The 27,928-nt window shown below is 40.3% G+C and overlaps 1 protein-coding gene across 1 annotated transcript; it reads right to left on the reverse strand.

Annotated features, from left to right (window-relative positions):
* Nucleotides 1-3,032: 3,032 nt before the first annotated feature.
* On the reverse strand, nt 3,033-27,928 carry LOC124164264. The gene is made up of 4 exons (XM_046541505.1): nt 27,852-27,928; nt 17,265-17,460; nt 11,013-11,212; nt 3,033-4,379 (listed from the first exon to the last, which is right to left on the reverse strand). Exons 2-4 carry the CDS (start codon nt 17,440-17,442, stop codon nt 3,759-3,761), a joined length of 999 nt encoding a protein of 332 aa, XP_046397461.1. The 5' UTR covers nt 17,443-17,460; nt 27,852-27,928; the 3' UTR covers nt 3,033-3,758.

A 27,928-nucleotide genomic window follows, 5' to 3' on the forward strand; every position in this document is an offset into this window, starting at 1 on the left:
ATACTAAAGCAAAGATTGGCTCTTGGAATTGGAAGGAGACACTATGGAGGACTTGACCCGGTGCGAAACGTGAGAAAACGTTACTGCAATTGTTCGCCGGAAAAAAAAAACAAAAATTATATCTTCGATGTTTGGTAATTTTTTTTTGATTATGCAATTATTTATGTGGAGCAATCGCACATGTGGGGTCATCAGCGCGGCCGGAATCATTAAACTCGGGAAACATCCGATTATCTCCATTCGATACAACATTGCGCCCCGCTGGTTTTTCCTCCTCTACACCGTATCTCTGCCGTTACACAGTCTGTCCCATCTTAGTACTCGCGCACCTGACTTGCACCCGCTGCTGGGAAGTTTTTAAAATGAATATTGTTTATCACTAGCTGAGAAGCCGACGGACTTTGGATCTGTTGACCGCGTTCTTGTTCGCCCATGTGACGCTGGTGCATACAATCGTCTTAGCGTATCTCATCCACGTGGATTCTCCCCCCTCTCTCAATCAGGATCTTTTCAGTAAACACGCCTCTTTAAGATATCTATCTTGACCGGCTGTGTCTACTTAAAATGGCCGGCTCGGTATTACGCCATTTTGTTTGCGCTCTGGAGAGAACGGATCTTGAGAATGGCCTGGCTTGGGAGTTTCCCAATCTGCTCATCATCATCACTGGTAAACAACACTAAGATTGGTTTAATGAAGCTCTTCACTGCATTATCGTATTAGCCAAGGGCGTACCAAGGATCAAAACTAGGGGGGGGGGGGGGGGGCAAGCCATGTTTGTTCAAGTTGTAGGTAAGATTTAAGCATGGAAAAGGTGAATTAAATCAGCATTTTAAGGGAACTGTAATAGCTCTTTACTAGTTTTTAAAATTATTTGCTTGAAAAAATATTATTTTACTAAAAGACTTGCGACTTTTGCTTCCAGGGGTAGCGGGGGGTAGCTGCCCCCTCCTGCCCCTCGCTGGGTACGCCCAAGGCATCAGTTGATTTTTTAACACCTACGTATTTCTTCTCTTTCGCACCCTTTTTTACCTTCTCCATATGGTTTGTTCGAGGTCTTCCTTTTCCATTCCGGCTATCTACTTACAAAAGAACCCCAAAATAATGCGGCCCATCATCGCAAATTATCAGTCTTAGGTTCTACTCCGACTCATTGGTTATGCTCGAAAGCTAAGACTGATCTTACCAAAAAGCACCCACATTATGCACAGCAATTTAAGAGCTTTCCATGCAACAAAAATCTCTCAATAAGTTTTAAAAATACCACAAATATTCACTGGTCAAAAATCCTAAGATTTGTTTGACGCAGCTCTCCACTCAATTCTCCAAGCACCTAATCTTTTCACACCAACGTATTTCTTCTCTTTCACATCTTTCTTTACCTGTTCCATATATTCTGTTCGGGGTCTTCCTTTTCCGTTTTTGCCATTTACTTGTCCCACGACGATTGCCTTCATCAGGCCATCATATTCAAGATATGGCCGCTATCAGATTACAGTTTAAGTAACACTTATCCATCATAGCCCGCTCTGAATGGGATTTCCAAGTTCGGCTGAGTCCAGAGGCGCGGCTAGGAATTAAGGCTTAGGGGGGTTTTAGGCGCAAAACGCTAGGGTGTCTGAGGGTGCGGAATACCCGCCAGGGTTAGCGGGAGGTGCGGGGCCCCTCACCTAGAAAAAAATGCAGATAAATGGTTCAAAATGGTGAGTTTTACGGCCTTCTGAAGGATACTTTATCAATCTGTACAATATTCTAGGAGTAATATTAATCCAATTAAGTGAAACGAGCATGCTGCGCCCGCTCCCAGCGGGCTTCCCCCGCTCTTTTCAATGCAGGTCCACAGAGGGATAGGCGCGTTTCTAATTTTAAAATGTAGAAAAAAAGGCAAGGTCTTATGTACAAATTTAATTGGAATTTTCATGTACAAATTGATGTCAGAGGACCTCTTTAAATACAACATTGGAAGTAATTTCACTATCTTCTGTTAAACGCACATGATGACTCATATTTACGCATCAACAGGAGACTTGAATGTGGAATCAGCCGCATTTTGATAAAAGTTATTTAAAGATTGCGAGATATTGTTGCAAATGAACAAATGTCTCAGTTTGTGCGCCGTTAACGCCAGGAATATTTACCGGTTTTTGTTTTTGTTGTTTTTTTATAATTATTTAAAAACCAATTTTAGGAAACAATAGCAATATTTAGGAAGTAAGATATGCCGTCGCATGTTCTCTGATAAATTCTGTGCATTTTGGTACCTCATTTGTAGAGTTTGGTTGCGTATAAGTTGAGAAAAAGGTATCTATACAGTAGAAATAATATAGAAGATGGATTAAAATTAAAAATTTCTCTGAGCTCTAGAGCTTTATCCCCCAAACCCTCACACTGGTTGAGTCCACAAGCACATGGAAATAAATCGCATTATTCATTTACCATAAGCAAATGGAAAATTAACTTTTTCACTCAATACAGAATATGTTACATCTGCACATTTTACAGAATTCATGATGACCCCGTGCACCCACTATTATGAAGCGTGCTGTATTTCAGAACATATGCGATGTGTAATGCTACATTTTACTGCAGTATGTAACTCCCAATGTAAGTAACCCCCACCTTTGCCACTGTCCTAAAAAGAATATCTGCAGTAACTCGCTTATCATACTGCCAGCACAAAAAATGCATGACAGATACTGCTGAATTGGTGGCATCTTCTCGGGTTTTCCATCAGTTGATATTATTGTAGGCTCGCATGCCTATAAGCAAATCGCCCGGTAGATAACCCGAGAAGATTTAACCTGTATCAAACGCAGGAAAAGAACAAATCATACTATTGTTGTATGGTTTTCCCCTCGAATAGAAATTGCTTTATTACTATCTTGGTACTCAACCCATGTGAGGTATTACATCCATATCCAATCATACTGCGGGTGATTCTGATTTTCCCAACATTGTCAGCGGCAACACCTATGAAATCTAGGAAATATCAAGGAAATATTTTATTTAATCTTTTGAAATCATGACTTCTAAATAATGCAGAAAAACTTTTAATCACTCCATACTCCGGAGTACAAAAAGCATACATTATTAAGACAGTAAAACTTCTCAATGAAAATTATAAACAAAAAACCTTCTCTAAAGATATAAACATAATGATTTTTTGTTTCTTTCGCCCTTTTGACTAGTGATGTAGAAAAACTTTTATCAATTACCTAACTCTCGGGTAGATAAACCTTAAAAATAAAGACATATTTATTAATTCTCAATGTAAATAACAAATAAAACACTTTTTTTAATATTTAAGAGATTCGTAAATAACCAAGCATTAAACTTAATAGGAACTCAGCGCGGTATTCACTTTTGATGCTCTTGCCCCATCCGGGCTGGCTTCTGATGTAGTGTCTGTACATGAATGGCCGTATTGATATGCAACTGAACGATCACTCGCTACTTCTTGATGGATATATACTAAATATTCCATGTATACAAAATGATTTGCACCCAGTTACCCATGGTGAGGTGCTCCACTAAATAATTAAAAATAATCTCCAGTCTAGCACCTGATAATCTCCAGCGATACTATAAAATTTGCTTCTTAGGAACGATTTATGGCACATAGGAGCTGTTTCTGGATTTACATTCAGTGACCTTAAAAAAAAGTCTATCCAGACTTAGCATGGATCCTGATCTGGCATTTCCTGCATTTTGGCCACCTTCTCTTCCCCTAACATATAAACGGCGTGGAACAGCTGTTCATTTAGGATTTGCCGTGGATGATCTTTAAGAACTCAATCTGGACCTCGCGGGCGTCCTTCTTCGGCATTGCCCTCAGGATTTTGGCAACCATCCTGCCGAAATCGTCCCATTCATCGCCGGTAGAACTTGTAGCAGAGGCGGTGGCAGTGAAGTCCATGGCTGCAGAGGACGTAGAAGCAGAGGCAGTAGCTGCCGAGTCCGTGTCTGCCGAGGGCTTGGTCATCGTAACGAAGGAATCATCTGCACGCATAGGAGTCGGAGGAGGCGAAGACTGTTCCACAGTAAATGTAGAAGGTATCGTAAATGATCCTGCGCTGCTGAGGTTATTTTGATCTTCACCTGAAGATGTCTGCAAAGGAACGTATTCGTTGCCTATATCGCGCTCCTTCTTGATCGGCGTTTGGGAGTCGTATTGGTATACAATTTGAGTGCGCTCAGCAGAAAAAGCAACGCTAGCTCCGGCTAGGTCTTTAGTGGTCGATGATCCCGTGATCCTGGAAATTTTGCAGAGGGGTTCATCCTGAGCGTTGTCTGGCATCGGTTCAGTGGCCTCTGATGATTGAAACTCCACCTCTTTTTTGTTGGGTTGGAGAGGTGAGGAATCGATCGACAAAGAATCGTTCTGGAAAAGAAGGAAAATTTAATATAAACATCTATTACATTAATTAGAATTCTATTGCCTCTGGATAATCACATGAACCTGAGGTACAGTGAATTACAGTTACTATCCTATTTGTATTTTGACTCCCCGTCATGCAGTAATGACCACGTAGGGGAGACCGGGGCACGTTGGCCCATTTTTTTTTAATTTTTTTAATATTATTTTTTTGGGTGTACTTAAATTTATGAAATTTTTGAACAATCTTACTGAATCTAAATGGCAAGCATTAAACTTAGAAAAATAAGCGGTAAATTTAAAAAAATAATTACTGGATACATGTAAAGTGGGCCAATCTGCCCCTACATCGGGGGTAAGTTGGCCCACAGGCTGGGGCACGTTGGCCCATGCAATCTTTTGATAAGGTAAACAAGGATGACTGTAGAAAATCAAAATAAAACTAATAGATATAAAAAAAGAAGCAAAATTAATGAACATAAAATGAAGTTATATATTGACTTAAATGATCAGTATTTTATTATGACAATGGGAAATTAAACTTATTTGGACTTGCAGTGTCTTCATAAAAACCAGTCACTATTAATCACTCTCCACATCCAAAGGATCAGCACAGTTATAACACTCATGAAATTATCCATGGATTTCATTTTGTACGCATTTCTGATGAGCCCAACGCTTGCAGTTAGTGCACTGATTCCATTGTGATCCAGGTAGACTGTTTGAAAAAGGCTTGAGACATCTTAGGCACAGTGAATCTTCATCATCTTCATCGTCATATTGCCTTAGTTTCTTCCTGCGCTTAAGGCCAACTGCAGTTGATTTATTTAACTGTATTGTACAATTACTATTGCTCCTATTTCCGTTTTCAAAAAGCGATTTTTTAGACTGATTGAATTTTTCTTTTCAAAGTTTTCGCTTTCTTATTTCTTGCACCTTTTTGTTCTTCCTCCAGGGCTTTTTTTATTGAAGTGTCAGTCACTATGACAGAAACTCTTTTCCGTCTCTCTCCTGCGATACCTTTCCTGGGCTCAGGTTTTTCAAAAGGTCTGACATCTCCTGGAGTTGGAAATTACTTTACTTTTCCGGTGTTCGAGAAATGTCCTCTGATGGTAACCCCTCTTTGGACGTTGAAGGAATAGCCAGAATATGCTGAGAGCTATTGGGCGTAACGTTCATCTCAGCTCGAGTTGATTGACTGCTTTCAGTTGCTGGGTTTGGCCTATCCGAAGTGTAGGAAGGTAAAAAATCAATATCATTAAAACCATTTCTGTTTAAGGGATTGATCCCAGTGAACTTGAATCCACTAGTTATGTTTTTGGGAGTGGCAGCTTTGGAAATGTTATTCGCACTGTAGACGGGATGCCGTAAATACTCATTGGCCGTTTATTGCTGGTAACCCATGCGTCACATGCTGCATTCACGAAGTTTTTAAAAGGCCCATAAACACTTCTGTCTACAGGCTGTAGCTTATGACTACAATGCGCCGGAAAAGATAGAAAGGTGATGCCATTATCCTTACAATAATCCAAAACTTCAGAGTCCAGATGTGAACTGTGGTTATCAATGAAAACCAAGGAAGGACGTTCTTTTGAGCAGCGAGCTGGTAGGACAAAATGCTTCATACAGTTGAAAAAATTTGTCTCCATCATCCATCCCGAAGAATGAGCAGCTCCATCACACACAATCGGGCCGTCACGGATAAAATGAGGCTTGTAGTTGTCCCTTGGAATGATGAAAAATGGAGGAACACTATTTCCCAACGCACTAACTGCATAAGCCATCGTAACAAGTGACCCTCTCTCAGCCGATGTCACGCGCCCTATTTGGCGAAAACCTCTTCGAGCGACTACACGATCTGGACGCTGGACGGTAGTTACTCCAGTTTCATCAAGGTTCCAGATGTCTGCAGGTGTCACTTTTAATCTTTTCAAAACTATGTCGAGATAATTAAAAATCAGTTCTACATTGTGCTTGTTGAAACTTGTGCATCGGGCCAAAATAGTTGCTTGAGGAGTCCTAATGGAGAGTTGATGATGCCTCTTTAAGAACCCTGAGAACCAATCTCTTAATCGCTTCCCGCCATTTCGGTATCGGCCCAAAAATTAGGTATTACATATATTGTTACAGGCAACAGCATATCTATACGCAAACCTTCTGACTTCTTTCGGGGAAAGACCATAATATATGTCACTTGCCTTCATGACATATTTTGCAAGCATATCTTCTTGTTCGGAATTAAATATCTGAAAATAAGAATAAGTTTTTGGCTAATAGTACGGTTTTCTTTTAATAAGTGTTCTTTTAACCCATTATTCTCTGTTCATTTTATCTCTGCGGGTGAGCTGGTGGAGATAAGGGGAGGGACAGTTTCTCGACTTGTGACTTTGCCTTAGCCAATCAGCAGACAGTAGGCGTGGCCTCAGTCAGTCGCTCTCAGACCTCCGCCGAGTGAACATCGTGAATCTGCTCGTGGAGCAGTGTTGCCAAACCTCACGCATTCTCCTTGTATGTGATTAAGTATGCCTTCCACCAACAGTGCCTCATTCAGCGCGGTAGCTGACAATGTCATGGACTTCTGTGAAAGTATTATCCCCAATGCCATCCAAAAGAGTAGGTATATTGTCTCGGCGCCGCACAGTGGGCTGAAATCGAAAAAAGCTGATGAATGAGTGATTGACACCGCCAATGCAGTTAAAGCAGAAAACCGATGAGATTCCCCGGAGTTATCAATATCCAAAGCGCGTGTATCCGAGTGCATCCAAAATCACCACAGCACAACTAACCTCTTTCACTGTATATTCAAAACTAAATTCATATATGCATTTCTTTCTGGAAACGGAATATCCGAAAAAGGTAAAAGGGACCGCACACGAGCAACGTGGAGTCATAAAAAGACACTTTTCGCGACTATCGCATGGGCTGGACGGGCAAATACCAACCAGCTGCGGGCTGGTCGGCTGGTTGTAAAATCTATTTTGTCTTTGAGGTTAGAAGCAGGCTAATAGAGCCGTTTTACCCATCCAAGGGGTAAAATGCAAGTGCGGAATTGTCAGAGTTTCAAAACAGCTAGTTTGCATTCGGGAATTTGGTAAGTAGTCACTAGTCAGTAGAAATGGATAGAGGAGCGAATTCATTTACCTAAAGTGACAACAAACCAACTTCAAATGAAATAGTAATAATAATGTTGAAATAAAACATATCCACAACAAAGACTTCATAGCGCTTTATGATGTACGCTGCGTCACGACATTCCATGCGCCCAGGGAGCAGCCACGGACTGCGCGGCACGGTAAAAACATCGACATTATTTTGTTTTTTGGGAACGGTCGCAGATTATTTCTGTGGATGGAGACTCTTAAAGGCTTTATGCAATTACGATGTAAATATCTGAGAGCAACTCGTTGTCCTTCTTTTTATACAGCTACACACGGGCAAAAACGTTACTGAAATTAGCGTCCGCCATTTTGTACTGCATCGACGATAAATGTTACAAAACAATAAAGAAATCAGGTTAAAATAAAAGGAAAATAAATGTAGTAATAATATATCATAGCTTTTATACAATATATTTGCTTAAAATGATTCACTATCCAACATCCGTCGAGTACGGCAATTCCCGTGGCCAGCAGCCAGCTCCGGGCGAAGCCGCACGTTCGAAAAATCGATATTAATTTCGGCGTCGCAGGTGGTCGCAGCTGTACTTCCAATTATCATAATCTACATACTTTGTTGTATATGTGGTGTAAATATCTCGAGGTAACTCGGTGATCCTTTTTTTTAAATCCTACATAAACACAAAAATTCGACGAAAAACAGGGTCCGCCATTTTGTATCGTTTTGGTCACAATTACGACAACTAAGTCGTGAAAGGTGATGGTAATCGATGATAACAAACCGTTTAACAATTGTATAATTTTTTGTTGCTATTGAATTGCTACTAAAGGTGTGACATTAGTTTAAACATGCTGAATTTCGAAAAAAAATCAAAGCGGGCAATTTGCGCAAAATTTGTTCAACTTTGAGGCTATGTATTTTATATAAAAAATTAACCTATGAAAAATATTTTGCGTCAAAAAATGCACTAATGTGTTGGCAACAACTGTGCAAAGTTTCAACTTCCATACTCAAAAAAACCATTTTCGAGGTTTTGTCCAGCTTTTTTCGATTTCAGCCCACTGTGCGCCGGGTCCAAAATACCTATGGCCACATATGACTCTGAACACGTTCTCAGGGTAGGGCGGCTATGTGCATTTGGCAACGTTATGCTCGCTCCTCCTCTCTCTCTCTCTCGTTACTACCCTTCCCATATCAGCGAAGCCATCCGAGAGTGTCCGGGCTTTCACGTAAGCTCACCCGCAGACATGAAGTGAATAGACCATAGTGCATAGCGTCCGATGTATCAGACGTGCGTGTTTTATTTTTGTTGGGCTTCAGTTGACATGCGTTACATTGTGATACAATATTACTTTCTAATGAATGTCTGTCTTCACAGCTGCGCTAATATTTTCATTTCCTCGGTGAATTCAATCTGAGAATAGTTTTCCGATCGTTACAGACACAACACAACGCTCCAAAAGACGACGACTTGCAGACCCAATGGCACCTCTGGAGGTGACAAATGATACAAGCCTACCCTTAAATGTAACAGGAAATAAAACATCTAAGTGGAGAAGTGGTAATCCTGCTTTTCAGCTCAATGTAAATTGTATTCCGATTCTTCCTTTAGGAGAGAAATTAAAATAGAACTCCACTGGACTTTATTCTTTATTTTCCTCGGATTAACTGTTAAATCGCATTTGCTCGTGTAGAAACACATATGCAAACCAGAAAAATGTAAACATAGCTTTGCAGATGGAGGAACGTAAGACGCTCCTCGGAGGTATGCTAATGTCAGGTAACCATAAATACTCTAATAAACGTTCATTACTGAAACTATTGTTTGTAAAAATTGAAAATTTCAGAACTAAGTTAAAATGAACCCTTTTATCCAGAGTAATTAATTTTTAATGAATATCTAACATTAATGACTTCATGCACTAATGGGTTAATGTTGAAACATAGCTATGCAAATAGAAATAATTTTAGCTAGCAATATTTCATACCTGAAATCTTTTGTCGTAGCCAAATGTATCCCAAGGCTTCTTTTCAGTATTAAGTGTAGGAGTCATTAGGACTCCTCCAGGTTGAGAGTTATGGTCCAATGGCCCTCGTTGATATTCAGTTTCAATGGACTGTGTAGGCAGACATAAAGTATGTTTATATTTAGCACAGTGCCTCCACAGCGTTTTTCTTGGAATACGAAATTCCTCGCTAACAGCCCTCACAGATCTTCGCTTTTCTTCTACCTCTAAAACTGCTTTAAGCATCGTGCCTTCTGATACCATACCTCTTTCACTTTTTCTTTTGTAGGTTCGTACCATTTTTTTGTTCCTACAAATAAAACTTAGGTTAAAACCAAGGCCGTAACTCATATGTTTTAAAAAGAAGTAACTTAACCAGGGTATGACTACTCAAATCGCTATTTAAAAGTGCTAAAAATTTTCGTTTTTTATTTTGAAACTATTTTTAAGTGTGATTATGACGATCTTTTAACCACTGAAACGTATACAAAATATTTTTTAATTCGAAAATTTTGTTAATAGCGGAATACACTGGATAAATTATAAATATAATTACCATTAAAATTAACAAATCTTTCATCGAGTTAAAAAAAAATGCATTGGACGGGGCAGTGCAGGTTTGGGGCATGTTGGCCCGGGTGGCCAACGTGCCGCATCGCCATTTTCACATTTTCACATCGCCATTTTCACAATTATATTCCCCACAAAAACCCATTAAAAGCAATTAAAATAATACGTCACACAGACATAATCCTCAAACTATGCTCTTTCATTATACTACTCACCTGTTACGCCTACAGTAAGCAGAAGTAAACTAACGCACAGGAGTAGAATTTTACTCCAACACGCACAAAAACAGTTAGAAACTGCAACTTGACCAAAACTGCACCGCCGGCTATATCGTTCCTGTAGATGGAGGGGGACAGTGGAAACGAGACTCCAGGGCGGGCTCGCAAGGTTACACTCCTGGGGCAGGGACTATAAGCGCGAGCTTTTTTCCTCTGCACGCAGAAGGGGAAGGACGGGAAGGAAAAAGGAAGGAGGCGCCGCCGCGATAGGACCCCAACGACGCCTCCTGGGAGTGGATAGGGAAGGAAGGGAAGGGACGAGGAATCCCGCACCGTCACAAAGGCGGGCGGGTCCTACTATTAGCGAAACCAAGCATACGCCATTAATGTGCCAGCGATTTTAATGGGTTTTCCTATGAGGAAGAAAAATCCATCGATCAAATCGCTAGATAGGGAGGGGGACAGTGCTACCAACCTTCTGATTCATTCCTGGCTCGATCTAGCGTCTATTGTTTGAACTAACTTGACTGGGCCATCCTGCCCCTATGGCCAATGTGCCCCGGTCTCCTCTAATACCTCTTGTGTTGTAGGTCGTTCGTAAGTTCCATGAGCGTTTAAAAAATATAGGATAGTCTTTAGGCTTATAAGATCGCTGTCCTCCGACAAGGGTATCTTGCTGTTCAGCGCTTTCTGAGATAGCATTCCATAAATTCCTGAAATTTACATACTATGAACACCTGATGACCGTTGATCGATTCCTGTATCACAAGAGTCGGCTCCAAAAAGGTTAGGTGGTTGTAGAGGTGCCACGTCGGTGTAGGAGACACACCAGGTTCCAGCTCTTGAGAATTCTTCCCGAAATGGACTCGCTTATAGTTGGCTGCGTATGTTGTCTTCATATTAATCCACCTATCCTTCACCATTTCCCCTGTGAAACGGTGACAAAAGAATCAAAATTAGCGGATGGCTGAACATTTTCCCCCATTATTTTGTTGAATGTTTAATATGCATGTACATATTCTAGCACTAGATATGGCATAATAATTTGGGAACGCCTCGTCACAGTAATAGAATATTTAAACTCCATAGTAAACTTGCAGTTTGAGAGATTGCCACAGTTTCTAGTTGAACTTCTTATAATCCTCCATTCATAAAATCTTAAACATTGACTTTAACATGTGTACATAATAATACTGGCAATTTTTATTCAATGGATGAAATTTTATTAGTGAAACAGGAATGTAACAACTATTGTAACAAATTAAATTATTGTTCCAACTATTGCACTTCAAGCCCTTATTCCTAGTCGACCCTACATATCCGTCCCTTCATAACAAGGGGCCCCTACGTGCTTTTCTCAGTCTAAGTAAGCGGTGGGGGGCGATTCCGTCGTTTATTTCTCTGAGATGACGAAGGTGATTGCACGGCGCAAATTTTTCACTCTGGCTGCGTAATGGAACCTAACTATGAAACTAAGGAAAGACATCCGATAATTTTCGAGCGTACTGTTAGGTCAACGGCTCAAGGTAAATAAACTATCGGTTTCGTCCACCAGGTCGTGTCGGTACAGAATTATCGCTACAAATACTCTCATATCGAGCAAAAACTAGAACCATACTGTCTTTAAATTACTTCAAAAACAGTCTGTACAAGATAGTGATATTATGGGGCAAATAAGATCATTGACGCGAAAACTTACGTTGAATCATCAAAGTTTCGCTTTTACCTTCCGCAGTTAAGTTGAGTATGTGACAAATAGCGACATAAAAATACGTTTTCTATGGTTATACGTAAAAAAGTATTGGATTCTCAAAAGCATACCAAGTTCCAAACGTGAAAAATATTAATATATTTATTCGCAGAAACAATGTGTATGTATACCACTGTATTATCGTATGCACTTATTATACGTCAGCCAATTTTATATTTTATTTCACACAATGAGTATAATGTGGTAGGTAGTATTATTACCTATCTGCTGTTTCTTTACATTTAAAAATGGTTCGTGTGAGCTTGTCTCCCTTAATTTGCATTAAAACGTAGATTCTTTAGGCGAAATTTGGCCGCCATGTTTATTTAGGGCGTAGGTCTGGTTCAGGTACCCTACATCAAGTAGGGTCCGTTTAGTTCCAATAACGGCCATAATGTGGCGTATCTAGGGCGAGATCGGTTTATTTAGGGGCTGATGACGTATCAATGGTCGGTTGGCCCTACAGGGTCGACTGAAAATACGGCCTTCTATCATGTTTATTTGCTGTTCCATGTTTTTCACTATATTCTACCGACATATTTTACTAACATAATTGTATTGCAAACTATGTTTCATAGGATCTTTTCTCAAACTCAAAATAGCATCTTTTGTTTCGCAACTACTTAAAATGGCGTAACTTGATGACGTAATCCCAGAAGTTGGAAAAAATCTCCACTTCCTAGTTGAATGTACTCTGTTGAAAGGATGATCTAAGGCCTAATAAGCTATTGAAAATTTTGCTGGAATATATGTCACGATTTCATCTATATTGCATGGATGCAAAACCATGCCAGTGACACTTCTCATGCCCGCCGTTCAGTTTTGATGGCGCGTTTTTGAGGCTGCGGAATTTTAACGAACTACGAGCGCCAATTGTAGTCAACCCATGGTTTTTACGTGGTACGGTTTGTTTACGCAAGTTATTCGCACTTGAAAAGTATTAAAGTGAGTTATTTAGCGTTTTTGTATATCAGAACGCAAAGGTGATTCACGGTGTAGATATTACGGACGAGGTAGGAGTTCGTTAGGTATATTTTCTTCAACATTTGAAATGCCACGAAGCTTTATCACACCAGAGTATAGTGAGGGGTATGACTCCAAAAAGTCTACCCTTCCATTTTTCTCTGCACCAAAAGATCCTTTGAAGTGAAGTAAATAGCAAGCTACAATACAATCGTCAAGCTAATCGTAAAATGGGTTTTGTTAAAAGAATATTGGGAAAGTGCGACGACAAAGTGAGAGAAATTAGCTACTTTTCCCTCGTTAGGCCACATCTGGAATACGCTGCCAGTGTTTGGGACCCTCATGAAAAAGGCTAAAAAACAGAGTTAGAACGCGTGCAAAGAAGACCTGCCAGGTATGTGAAAGGTCGTTACGATAATCTTGTTAGTGTAACTGACCTCTTAGATAAACTCGGATGGGAATCTCTGTCGGACCGTAGATTGATAAATAGACTAAACCTTTTAGATAAATTCAAGAGCAGTGTCTTTTCTGACGAAGTTAACCATATCTTGCGGACGCCAACGTACTACGGAAAATCAGATCATATAAATAAAATAAGAGAGATAGATTGTAGAACAGACAGATTCCGAATGTCATTTTTTCCACGATCAATAAGAGATTATAACGGCAGCAATAGAACTCGTAAATAGATTGCATGACTTGTAGTGTAGCCTACTAACCTATGTAAAACTTAATTCATGTTTCTGAATTTCTATTCTATATTCTATTTCTAACAGCATATAGTGGAATAGTTTGTTATTATACGGGACGTTTTTTGGACGGTGTGGTGTGCATGTGGGAGTCCAAATGCATGCTGCATGCTGGTGATTGATCACCCCCTGCCAAACACCCTAGAGGTGGCTCGCAGGGTATTATGTAGATGTAGATGTACAATCGTCAAGCTAATCGTAAAATGGGTTTTGTTAAAATAATATTAGGAAAGTGCGACGACAAAGTGAGAGAAATTAGCTACTTTTCCCTCGTTAGGCCACATCTGGAATACGCTGCCAGTGTTTGGGACCCTCATGAAAAAGGCTAAAAAACAGAGTTAGAACGCGTGCAAAGAAGAGCTGCCAGGTATGTGAAAGGTCGTTACGATAGTCTTGTTAGTGTAACTGACCTCTTAGATAAACTCGGATGGGAATCTCTGTCGGACCGTAGATTGAAAAATAGACTAAACCTTTTAGATAAATTCAAGAGCAGTGTCTTTTCTGGCGAAGTTAACCATATCTTACGGACGCTAACATACTACGGAAGATCAGATTATATGAATAAAATAAGAGAGATAGATCGTAGAACAGACAGATTCAGAATGTCATTTTTTCCACGATCAATAAGAGATTATAACGGCAGCAATAGAACTCGTAAATAGATTGCATGACTTGTAGTATAGCCTACTAACATATGTAAAAATTAATGCATGTTTCTTAATTCAATTATTATTTCTAACAGCATATAGTAGTATAGTTTGTTAGTATACGGGACGTTTTTTGGACGGTGTGGTGTGCATGTGGGAGTCCAAATGCATGCTGCATGCTGGTGATTGATCACCCCCTGCCAAACATCCCAGAGGTGGCTCGCAGGGTATTATGTAGATGTAGAAAATGAAAAAACTTTGTATTTTGTCACCGGGTATTTGCGCAAACAAATTTTAAAATACCTGTAGCTAAAGTGTATCATTCTGCTAATGGAAATGAAAGCAAGCGTTGGATGTTAACTCACTTGCATAACTCAAATACTGGTTGGGCCCTCGGCTGGGGCTCATGATGATGCCCTTCTCAGCGGGAAATGCGGGGGTCCCCCCCCGGAAAATTTTAGGAAATTGCAAACCCGGAAAGGGATTTTGATGCTATTCTGATTTTTAAAACTATATTGAAATTAATGAAAAATTAAAATTTCGTGAGAAAAAATACTGGTAAAAGTGAGACTTTCACGGCTTTTAAAATTTGAACTGCAAAAATGCAAAACTAAAGGTAAGTTTTCATGAATGCGTCTGGTGCGCACGCGTAGGAGGCTCCCGCCCGCTATCTGCAGCCGATAAAAGACAATAAAACAAATGAAACGTGACTACCGTGAATACTTCCACGGTAGCTTTGTCGTTTTGCCATATAAAAGGCTATTTACAGTCCTTTCAAAAAGTCAACGTAGGCATTGCCTGTGTTGGGATACCTCAAGAAAAATTACAATACGAATTGAAAAAATTAACTGAGAGCACAAGCGAAACAATAAATGCTTGAAAAGATAAAAATTTGCTTCGGTGTTCTCATTATCTTTTGTGTATCATCTAATCCAAATAAGTATAATTCTACCAATTTCTCTGGGAGTTTATTACTCTGATCCAATAGGTACAGGGTGTAATAGGTGTAATATTGGTCCCGTAGAGACTTCAATTGGCACACATTTTCGATGCGAAATACAATGATGTTATTAATCGTAGAGGGCGTAACTTGGTGGAAATCCATAATAGCACGAATACAAGGATCAAGAACTTTGCTATTTCCACATAATATTTTATTAGCACCGACCATGGTTTCGTTACAGAGTAACATTATCAAGGTGAAGATATAGGTAAATTGACAGTATATATATAGCAGGAGTCGTTGGTTAGGGGGAGGTAAGGGTTGGGGTTGGAGCTGGGTTTGGCGTCACTGTAGGTAGGGTGGGTGGAGGGGTGGATGAGTAAGGGGGAAAGTGGAGGAGGGGGGAGCGAGAAGGGTAAAGGTGGTCGTTAACAAGGTATGAGTCCCTGTGGCTTAAAACATCATCATCGGCCAAACAGGGAGGAGTTTTTCCATCCGGGCAGCCGAGCATCAGATGTGTCATAGGCAGGGGAAGGATCACTCCCAATTTGCAAAACACCTTAATGACATGGGGCACATTAGTGACTTCATCCCTACCATTCTGCATTTTGAGAAGAAAGGACGGAGATTAGACGCTTTAGAAGAATTGGAAATTTTAAGCCACAGGGACTCATACCTTAGAGCGTAGGTTCCCGCGGCGATGGTCTGATCTCTGCATTTTTCCAGGGTTTTCTTCCGCGTCAGGTTGTTGGTTGATTGACAACAGTTTCGCTGGCTGTCCTGCCAGCGAAACTGTTGTCAATCAACCAACAACCTGACGCGGAAGAAAACCCTGGAAAAATGCAGAGATCACTCATACCTTGTTAACGACCACCTTTACCCTTCTCGCTCCCCCCTCCTCCACTTTCCCCCTTACTCATCCACCCCTCCACCCACCCTACCTACAGTGACGCCAAACCCAGCTCCAACCCCAACCCTTACCTCCCCCTAACCAACGACTCCTGCTATATATATACTGTCAATTTACCTAAATCTTCACCTTGATAATGTTACTCTGTAACGAAACCATGGTCGGTGCTAATAAAATATTATGTGGAAATAGCAAAGTTCTTGATCCTTGTATTCGTGCTACAATGATGTTACTACTCATGCTTCAACATTCGTAACCTTTGAGAATCATCAGAAATTCAAGTTATCCTTCCATTACATTCCAACATATACCCATCTCTCCCTGACAATCTGGCGGAGAACTCAACGCAGGAAAATTGCGGGAAAGAATCTGGCCACGAGGATATCAATGGCTGTAATGCGTTTCAGCTCATCCATTTCGCTAATTAAAAACTCCAAACACCGGGATTAAGTTTGAAGACCCTAAAAAATGAATAGCCTACATCCCATCCATCTTGAAATACATGCGACGTTAAAATCTACTAATGTATCCATTAACATCCAATATTTAATTCAAAACTAATCAAAATCATTAATAGGTTCATCAGTGGTGGTACTTAGAAATGTCAGCATACGCCGAGTGCAGTTGTAGCAAACGGGGCTTTGTACTAATTGCTGACTTAATTAATCCGTATTTACAATATGCAATAATGTTATAAAAACGTTATTAATGAACAAAGTTACATAGCATTATCAGACTTCTATACTAGACTGCAAAAACGTTATATAGCATTGTTATATAACTTCTTTTGATCTTAACCGATACTGGATAGAAAAACATGTAACAGTGTTATGTGTATATCATATTAACAATGTTGTATAGCAAACTGTTTTGGTTTTCCAAAGTGCATTCATTAAAGAGTGTGATACAACATTGTTATACAACTTCTCAAAAGCGAAAAACTGCATTCCATTGCAAAAAGTTGTTTAACAGTGTTTTATTAAATAGCGCAAATGCTGATTTAGGTTGTCACTCTCACCGGTAAATTGTGGCCCGAGCAAGCTCGCGATATACTTGTACATGATCCTCTTCTTGTCATAGTGGGAGTAACTGCTCAGCGAGCTGTCCCACATAAAACGGAATTTCTTCATAGTGGCTATCAATTTCAATTCCTTTTCTGACGTCCATCGGTCACTTTTCCTCGGCTTGGGGCCCATCTTTTCTTCTCGGGTAACCTGTGAGGATTAATTGGCATCAGATATAACTTTAATGTGCTACTTATTTGAGTATGAGTAATTTGAAAACTAATAACTCCCGTAAATAACATCAAACTGAAAAAATATTGTAGCCTGTACCGGCGAATCCTATTGATAAAATCTTCTCGAGTTTGACCCTGGGTTTCGGTCACTGTTAGCCTTGATGACGATGTGCAAGTTTCCCATTGAAGCGTTGGCTTTAAACAACTTTACCTGGTGCCGAACCCGAGAAGATTTTATCAACATCAAGATGCATTATTCAAATGAAAATGGTGCTGCAGTAGATTCAAGGAATATACGCTAATGGGGATAAGGGGACAAGTAAGGTCATAAAATGGTCGGAGCGAAAATTGTGGTCTGAATTCAACCGATTCGGGCGTGATAAACAGAAGTTCGACATGTAGAAATATAAGGCACTTTTTCAACAATTAGTGTAATGCGTACTACGCATTACGGCTCACTTAGCCATCACCTGGCACAAGACATCGCAGTGCATGAGAAAATCACATTTATACATTGAGGAAGAGGTGGAGGACGATTTGACAGGTTGGAGAAAGCGGTACGTGAGCTTGCCACCACATTACGTCACACCGTTTGCATGCTCAATTTTAGTGCGGAGAGGTGATCGTTCTGTGCGGTTAAATGAACCTAAGGACTAACGGGTTAAAACTTTAGGGAAATTATTTAGAAATTGCTCGCGAAACAGTACAAGGTATATATATTCAACTATTTGGCTAGTAGCCATTATCTCATTGGATCTTTTCTCGCCATGGCGGAAGGAAAAATGCAACTTTTTGGTTTCTTACATTTTATCAATGCGTCATAGAGATTGTAGTACAGGTCTATCGAGTGCAGGTGTACTTATGCGACGATAAATTAAGCTATCGAGAGCATTCAGCCGCACTTTACTCACCAGTTAATGATCAGCTCCACTCACTGAGTGAATGAGCGCTCTGACGTCATGGGACTGAGCAGAGTGACGTCACTGTATTGAGCAGTTGCCATTTTAGGGTGCGGTCCAATGAATGCTACTTTCGCTACCAAACGCTGCAGACGGAAGTGCTCCGGAGCACCGGTAAATAGGCGCTACGTTCGCTACGAGAATTTCTTTTTGGACCGGTCAGGAGCGAAGTCAAAATGGCGGAAATGAATGAGGGCGGGCAAACTGGGATTATGAAATCGAAGAGATGGTTTTAATTGCGAATTAAGGCGATTATGGCCATTGAGTATTAATAAATATGTTCGAATGTCATTTAAATGAATTTTATTTTCCAATATCGAGGTTCCACAAAATAAAGCAAGAAACTTTGGACCGTATTTCTCACGGTTACCCTAGCCCACCCTTTCTAAATGAAACTCATTTCCCTAATAAAGGAAAAAAGTAGGTACTATACCGTTTTCTCACTTGAAACATATTAACTTATTATAGCTAACGACTATTATAAAACATTAATCCATTCCATTTGTATCCTATTTTTCTTCAGATTTTAATTTATGGTATGGGTTGATGTGTCGATATATGTTTTTACAATCCTTTCTTATACTACATGCTCCTTTTAATAATTTTTTGTTGCCTTTTGAATGTAAAGGCTGCTTCCAGAGACATTTGAGTTCATTTTGGGGGAGATACGAGAATGTCTACGGAGAGAAAGTGCTTACTATATATTTATTTAAATCATTATTTAATTCACATCTATTTACTATATGCGCCTACTTCGTTACTTCGTAGCCACCTTTATAGAAAAAAGGCGTCAACATTCAGCGTCCAACAACTGCAACGTGAGTAAACTCTCCATTGTCTCAGTGTACTTCTTTCAAATTTCCGCCAAAAAAATGTCTCGATCCTCCGCAGACCCTAGTTTTCACGGGAGCGTCTGGAGCGAGGCGGGAAACGGATGAATGACGTTTGCCGTGACGTCACACCTTAACCTATAGCGCTCCGTAGTGAATAATGGACCGCTTAGGAGCTCGTCGGTGGCGCTCCGAAGAATTGGTAGCGTTCTACGGACCGCGCCCTTAGTGAGCTGAGAAACACCGCGCTCACTTCCAATAACCACGGAGTGAAAGCGAAGAAGAAAAGTCAGAGTCATGCTGTGTATTGTTGCATTAGGTACACTCTTACTGAGTGTTCTTGACGCCATGATCAACTCAACCATATTTTCACGATCACTCATTGAGAGCGCACCGAATTCAGCGGTATGCAGCGTGACTCTCACTTGTTTTCCTACCTTTTGATTTACAGCGATAAGTTAAACTTTGAAGTTCACTTTGCCTACTATATCACCGAATAATCAGAACTGTGACGTAGTGTAGCTCAGTTCCATGAGAGGTAAGTACTGATCGCTCAGTACGACTGCGGGGCTTATTTTCAGTGAGGTGAAGGTGATCGCTTAGTGCGTCTGTTGAAAAACATGTGCTAAAGCCTCTGGGGTAAAAATGATAAAAATATTTCGTGGAACACTACAAAGTATAATATATTCTTAACTATTTGGTTCGCAGTTTTTCGTAGCGTTATGTATTTGTGGATTTTTCCATCTTCCGGGTTTCCGCCACGTTGGCTGTCCGAAGTTGACTACAGTTTCGCCTGGATTCGACGAGGCGTCTTCAGGTCTAAATCACTGTGCAGCAAAGAATAAGGGCTGTATAAACGCAGTCATATAATACCGATATCGGCACTTTGACTTGAAGATAGCAGATGGAATCCCGGCGAGACAGTCGTCAACTTCGTGCAACCAACACTGAAGATGAAGAGATCCATGAATGCTTAACTGTTAGTGAACATATCAACCGACTACTTGACGTAATCCTGGTTTGGCGGTTCAAGTTCAACAGAAATTCATTCCACGAGAAAAACGACATTTAAAGTATACAATACTTAAACGTCATCATCACTGGACATCATCACAGTCCTAGGATTGGTTTGACCCAGCTCTCCACTCAGTTCTCCTACCAGCTAATCTTTTCACACCTACGTATTTCTTATCTTTCACATCCTTCTTTACTTGTTCCATGTATTTTGCTCGAGGTCTTCCTTTTCCGTTCTTGCCTTCCACTTGTCCCTCGACGATTGTCATCATCAGGCCATCATGTCTCAAGATGTAGCCGACAAGATTGTTCCGTCTTCTTGTTAAGGGTTTCATGAGGCTTCTCTTCACTCCTACTCTTCTTAGGACTTCCTCGTTACTACCTCGGTCGATCCATTTGATCTTTGAACATTCTTCTAATACTTCAACAGAAGGACAAAAATATATCTACTCGTGGATCTGTTTAGGCTGGCGCCTCTTCAGCATTAGACCCAACGCACACGGAGTGACTATTTTGTGACTAAAGTTGGAAACCAGTCGCGTCGGCAACCAGTTCACAACTGAAATAAAACTTCTGTCCGCTTACGATTGTACTGACAAAGGGCTGGTTGTGAATCATATGCGTCTATTGTGCAATCAGTGTGGAGTTTATTTAGTGCAGTACGTGTTTTTAAGGCCTTGGCCGTGTATCGGGCTCAGACTAAGATGACGTTGTTAACTATTATCGATATTGAAAGCGAGAGATAGTTTAGGGTTGCACAGAACTTCATGATTCTCTACTGCTCCATAGCCCTTCATGTTGAGTTCTTGATCACCCATGTTGATATTTGACACTTTACGACCGCAAAACACGGGGCAAACACTACTTGGTCTCGTGCAACTCGAGTCTGCAACGCAACTGCAACCGCGGGCCCACGGTTGTATGCTACTGTTCTCAGATTGGTTTTAGATCGTCAAATATCAGTCGTTTCATGTGCGACTTCCAACTCCAATACATTGTCGAGGTCACTAAACAGTTGCACGGTCAATAGGTCGGCAACTGTAGTTGCAGAACAGTCGCACCGTGTGCGCTGGACTATTCTGGGGTTAAACACCGAGTGGTTTTAGTCAGGGAGTGGTTTAGGCGTGGAATTCACCCTACGCACAGCGGTAAACCCGTGAAACCACCATCAGGGGGGGTGTTTCAGAGTCTCATAGGATTGGCGGCGTCGGAAACGGATTCTATCGGAGTTGATCGGGTACCTATCCTACGCTCGTATCGGAAAGCGTTCCGCTTTTTGTATGACGTCAACAGTCATCCTAAACGGGAAACGAGAACACGTCACCATTTTCAAGAGACAAGTAAGCAGTGAAAATAATCTCCCGCAACGTTTGACACTTCACAAGGGAGGCGAAAGGTATATACGGGCATAAATTGCGGGGTAAAATTATTTTAGAATTATCCGTCTGTAGTTTTTTTAATGTAATACCCGTCGTTTTGTGCAAATTACGGGAATGAAGGAAATTTTTGAACGAGTTTATTCTTCCATTCTCGTAAGAGCATAGTTGACTGTTCGTAAGAACTAAACTACAGGTAGTCGCGAAATCCATCATTTTTTCCAACAATATATGGTTTACTTACTCAATTGTTTAATCAAATTGTCATATTTTCATTCAGTATCTCAGTTAAATATGAATATATAAACATCATAAATGATGTTATGGCCTTCAAGATATGCCGTAAACGTCTTACAAATTTCCCGTAAAAGTGGAGGTACGCTGGAAAGAAATACAGTGATTAAATTAGATTGAATAGTGTCCATTATTATCAATGGCTCGAGTTATGTACGTTAAAATAACGCAAAATAATGTGGTTAGCTAGTTATCTGTTTTGCACGTACTCGGTTATGTTTATAACACCATTTTATTTGGTACGAAAATGACAAACAGTTCCTATTGTTGCACCTTTAAATACATCTTCTAAATTATGTTTCAGTTTGCGATAGTTCAACAGAGAAAAAAATAACACTGCAATAGGGAATCGAACCCTTGTCCTTTGCCTCACTGCCTACTATAGAGCGTTCCACATTTAGTTGACAGTACGGGCCTTATGGAGAACAGTGTTGCCAAGCTTCCGCTCCGCCGGCAGGCATCCTGACAGCGTATGCAACCACACATAATAGAGCGCCAAAATTGTTTAGTTCAAAAAGGAGTTAGGGATCGCACGGCAGACGGCATAAATTCAGTAATATTTTTAGCGTAACTAAAATACCTTTACTGCAATATAAAAGGAAAAGTCTTTTGTTATTTTATGCATGTACTTATTCAATGCACAAACTGAATAATGAATAATCTCTAATGTAAAAGATAACCATATAGTTAAGGATATTAAAATTTATCGCCACTTCTGGATGAGACAAAATTTCTATTACTTACATATTATGCAATATTTTTGGCTCTGGCTAGTATTACATGAAAGGCGATGTTGTATAAGACAAAGATGGTTATATCAGACGGATAGTTGCCTTTTAAATGTTATCATGAAAATTTACTGCAAGCGAAACGTCTATTTCCACTGACGTATGCTCTAAGACGTGTGCCGTAAGAAAGATGACCTTATTGATACCTTGCTTCTAAGCATTCATTCGTGCCTTAATTTTAGGAGAACTTAAATAAAAACTCAAGGATAAATCGAATCGACCGTCAGGGATTAGTAGTAGCCGATTCTTATTACTACTCTTTTCCTTTACTCCAAAGATTAACCATGGAACGTCCCACTTGAAAAACCATCCATAATCTATTTGAAAATTTCTCTCATGTCAGTGTGGATCCAAACATTATCGACTCATTCAAGGAGATAAAACGCAATAACCTCGATGAAAACGAAACGATAATAAATGTATGCGTAAATGTCAGTCATAATTCACAGTCATAATAATTCACTACCGCAAGAATAATTTTCACCCAGCAAAATTTTAAGACGAGGTAAGTAAAGAACATTACTGGCAACATTTAATACAAGTTATTTGATGCATAGACGGCGTTATGATGCAATTTATTTGCATCATAACGCCGGCCATGAACACATATAAAGAATATTTGCGGCATAGCCCTGAAGAAATTAGGATTCATCAAGCGTATTGTGGGAAGATTGTCGGATGAGAAAGTAAAAGAAAGGTGCTATTTCGCTCTCGTCCGACCGCACCTTGAATATGCAGCGAGTGTATGGGATCCAGTGCAGAAAGACTTAATCCGCGAACTGAATAAGATACAAAGGAAGGCTGCGCGTTTCGTCAAAAACCGCTACGGGCGTACAGACAGTGTTACCCAGATGTTAAGCGAATTAGGCTGGGAGCCGTTGGAGACTCGGAGGCTGCGCGCTAGGCTTAGATTGCTTGAACAATTAAGAATGGATGTCTTTAAGAGCGACACAGAGAACATAATCTTAGAGCCACACTATATTTCCAGGTCCGACAGAAGCGATAAATTAAGGGAGATTTTTTGCCGAACGGATAGATATGGGAATTCGTTTTTCCCCCGAACAATATAGGACTTTAATAAACGCTTGTCCCAACCTCGTTAGAGCACTTTTTTTTTTAATAGCTGTAAACGGCTGGTGTCCTAACACCCCCTGCCACACGCCTTTTAGGCGGCTTGCGGGATATTATATAGATGTAGAATTTGTGACGCAGATAAATTATGAATAGCAATAATCTTTCAAATCCCAATAACTACTGTTAGCCTGAAGATTAATAGTATACAGTGGCGCCGACTCCATGGGGCCTGAGGGGGCCTGAGCCCCCTCAAAGATTCGTTTGGGGGGGGGCAGAGCCCCCTCAATAATTCAAGAAAATAATTAAGTTATATTATGCTTTGTGAAATCACAAAAATATATTGGTAATTTTTATTCCCCATGTTTGACGATAGTTACCTTTTAAAATAAATTCAGCAATGTGTGTTGAAACAAATAATTATAAGGTTAAGCAACTGAATCAAGTGTTGTGAATCATGGTAGTGTTTTGGTGCTGCGACAAAATTTGATTTTAACCTCTTCCCGGGGCAAGACCTCCGATATTGGCCCCCCAATATTTTTTATAAGTCGGCGCCCCTGATAGTATACGAGCGTCGTAATCAGCAGAAACACAAATATGGTAATAAATGCTAATAGTCCCTCCATACCTTCTCGTTTAGAGTCCGACAGACTTTCCACTCCCTCCATGTAGCGGGATGTGCTCGGCTGTGGCCCTGGCTTCTCCGTTGAAGACGATGTCGACTGAGATGATGTAGACGATGTCAGACGAACAATCAACTCCTCTATATCATCCTGCAAATTGTCTGCATGCCACATGTCTTCTTCCACTTTCTTGACGTGCTCAACATAGTTTTTCCAGTTCTCCGAAGTAATAGTATCAAAGCTTTCTGCTATCAGTTTTTCCACTTCAGTCCTCTTGAACGTTGTATTCTTCGTGCCAACGTATTGTTTCACTTGAGCCCAAACCATTTCAATTGGATTTAATTCGCAATGATATGGTGGTAATCTTAGAACTGTACAGCCGTATTCCTTTGCTAATTCATCAATCTTAAAATTTTCAAAATTTTCCCGTACTTGGTTTACTGTAAATAAAAGATCTCTTTTCAAGCTGTCATCATCAAAGCTAATTTCTTTACCAGCCAACCATTCCTTAATGTTCTCTTTCCTCCAGCTTGTAGTAGGCAAAGATTCCAATTTCCTTGAGTGATAAGAGGCATTATATACCACTATAATTGATCCTTCTGGTAAGTTTGCAAGAAGTGAGTGCTCAAACCATCTCTCGTAACACTCGCCATCCACTTCTTCGTGCTCATCCATTTAGTTCTTTTTCGACAGAAACACATGCAATGCTCCTTTTATGAACCCTTTTTTCGTTCCTGCACATATATAATTGCAAATCGAGTCCAGCAAGGAAAGCTTGACGAGGAGTTTCTATTTGTTTGTCTCGCCAAGTCATGTCCACTGTTTGTCCAACATTGATCCAAGTTTCGTCTGTGAATACAATCGTCCTGTGTTCGCGACGATATTTTTTTATCTGCCTTAAATAATTGTGCCGCCAACGAATAATATCATCCCTTTCAATAAGGATGCTTGTTTTCCCCCTTCGTTCGTACACGAAGCCTATGTCCAAAAGAAGACGATATAGTGTAGTCCTTTTGTAATCTGGGAGGTCACTATCCATATTTACTGAGTTTAAAATGGATTTTAAAGTCGGAGGAATATTTTTCATGAAGAATTCATGTACCTTCCTTCTAATTCCCGATCTCACAAAATCATCGAAAATCACTGCTCTCGAAGTTTTGTAAGGCTGTCTAATTTCTTTAGTTTTTGAAGGAGTTACCGATGGACCACGGGAGGTTTCCTTTCTCACTCTGTAAACAGTGGACTCCGAGTACCCAGTAGCCTTCGAAGTTTCTCGGCAGGCCTCACTAATACTGATAGCTTTCCTGAAGTACGAGAAGACGTTCAGCACCTACTGTCTATCGCGGCTTCTGAGCTTCTCACCTTTTCTTCTCTTCTTTGTATCGGACATGGTGATTGGGCGCGCTACAGGAGAGATAAGTGTAGAACACACTTCACAGCTCTCAAATTCAGCAGACCACACAACACTTGTTCACTTCAAAAAATGCAATGACAAACTGAACGCCTCCGTTAATTCTTGCCCCGGCCCCTACCGCTAGGGTCGCTTCTGGTGTCTGCAGATGTTTTATGGTACCCTATGAACGGAACTTGAGGAAAAACCCAAGCCCCCTTTTGTAAAAGGCATGCACTGGAAGGGGTAGTGTTTCGCACAGACAATGAGATAATCTCTTTCTCGGTTTCTGCGGCGGGGCCGAAACACCCAAGGCGAAATTTGCGTCTTATTTCCAAGCCGTTAAAATTTGCTTGCTTTCGTGTGTCAATGCATTGAAATAAAAACATTGCTGTTACGACGCATGAGCATTCTCCGTTCAGGTTATAAAACGAAAAGATATATATTTCATAGTATGCATTGACAAAATGCTCCTTTTCCGCACGAGAATTTTCCCCCTGCGCGCAAGAAAAAGCAAGAAGCTCGGCCCAGCGGCGCCGTAATATTTTTTCTTAGGATCAAAACCTTGTAGCTCCCTTCAGAATTGATGTAAGTTAATGACTTTTTCACTAAAAATAACTTTGTAGTTTTCTTTCAATTTGATACGCAGCATATGGGGACCTAAGACGCATAGAACGTAAGTTAGTAGGCGACTACTTTTTACCTTGCAAAAATCAAAATTTTCTTGTCCTAAAGGGTGTTACGTCGGCATAACAACATTTTAACTCAATCATTGTAAAATAGATGAAGACCATCAAAGAGAAAAGAGTATGAAAAATTTTGTGCAGAAGATTCAATTCAATACAAACAACGGTCAGGGAACAATTGCGAGAAGAAGATAAAGAAAAAAAATACACGTTTCTAACGGAAATTTAAGGAAATATTTTTTAAAGCTTTTTTTATAATATTTATCGAAAAACTATTGGCACCAATGAATGCAGCATCTCATTCTACACAAGAATGCAATTTATAATTAGTGAATAGCGCAACATTAATTTTCGTGCTGTTATTGACAACTCCGCGCTCCCGGCCTTATGGAGATTAACATGGGAAACGATTCTCCATAAGAGCCCATACTGTCAACTTAATGTGGGACGCTCTATACCTTAACCCACTGCGCCATCATCGCTCATGAAAACTAACAGTAAGTCGAAATTTATGGACTATAAATGACAAGATGGTGTGAGGGTGCTTCCGTATAGTTGTTACCGTGGCTATTCCCGTTATGCTTGAACTAATATCTCATATTAAAATTATATATAGATTATAGATAGAATATTTAGGATATACTATATGGAATCAACTGTATTAGGCACATTATCACGCCTAATTTCGATGTAACTACGATGCAAAGTCACGCATACAATCATATCAAACTAGACAAATTGTTTTGCATTCAAACCCATGGACACGTTTCCAATGCATTATGCTACCTACATATTTTTAAGTCATTACGCCATGCATTCAAACTTGTTTCACGTTCTTTTTGCCAAATTACTCGTCCAAATAACAATGCAAACGAACTTGCACCGACAGTGATACAGTCTGCGCATTTATTGTCTAATTTACACGAGAATAAAAGTCACACACCTATATTACTCTATCAGAATATCCGCATATATCAGCACTCGTGGAATAAAGTGGTATTATTTTATTAGAGACAAATACTTAATAAAAAAAATAGCATTAAACATATCACCATTCGCAACCGGAATGAGTTTCCGTCACCTCTAGCCCACTCAACTTCTATCCAATCGGAAAGCCGGCCTTGAGTCAATAGGAACCCAGTCTGAAACGCACGGATTATCTGGCCGACAGTAAGTGACGTAGAATCCGCGTCAAGTCTCCCGATCCGCTCGGAAAGGGAGACTCTGAAACACCCCTCAGACCTCCACGGGTAAACATATAAATAAAGTTCACCCAAAACTTAAGAGAGACGGCATACGAGCGAAAAACAATGAGAAAGCCTATAAATGGTACTCACCTTGCCCACGTGTTCTTGGTCCTCAGGATTCCAGTCGATATGCGTCGAGTTGCTTCCCCAATCGCGTCGCCAACCCA

The sequence above is a fragment of the Ischnura elegans genome, chromosome 8, assembly GCF_921293095.1.
Source record: "Ischnura elegans chromosome 8, ioIscEleg1.1, whole genome shotgun sequence".
Lineage (NCBI taxonomy): Eukaryota > Metazoa > Arthropoda > Insecta > Odonata > Coenagrionidae > Ischnura > Ischnura elegans.

Coding starts and splice junctions, on each gene's coding strand:
- LOC124164264 (XM_046541505.1), bottom strand. CDS start 17,442: ATGGGCCCCAAGCCGAGGAAAAGTGACCGATGGACGTCAGAAAAGGAA. Junction 11,213..17,264: donor GCTCGGGCCACAATTTACCG/GTGAGAGTGACA, acceptor ACCGTTTCACAG/GGGAAATGGTGAAGGATAGG. Junction 4,380..11,012: donor ACGGTCATCAGGTGTTCATA/GTATGTAAATTT, acceptor CTTCTTTTCCAG/AACGATTCTTTGTCGATCGA.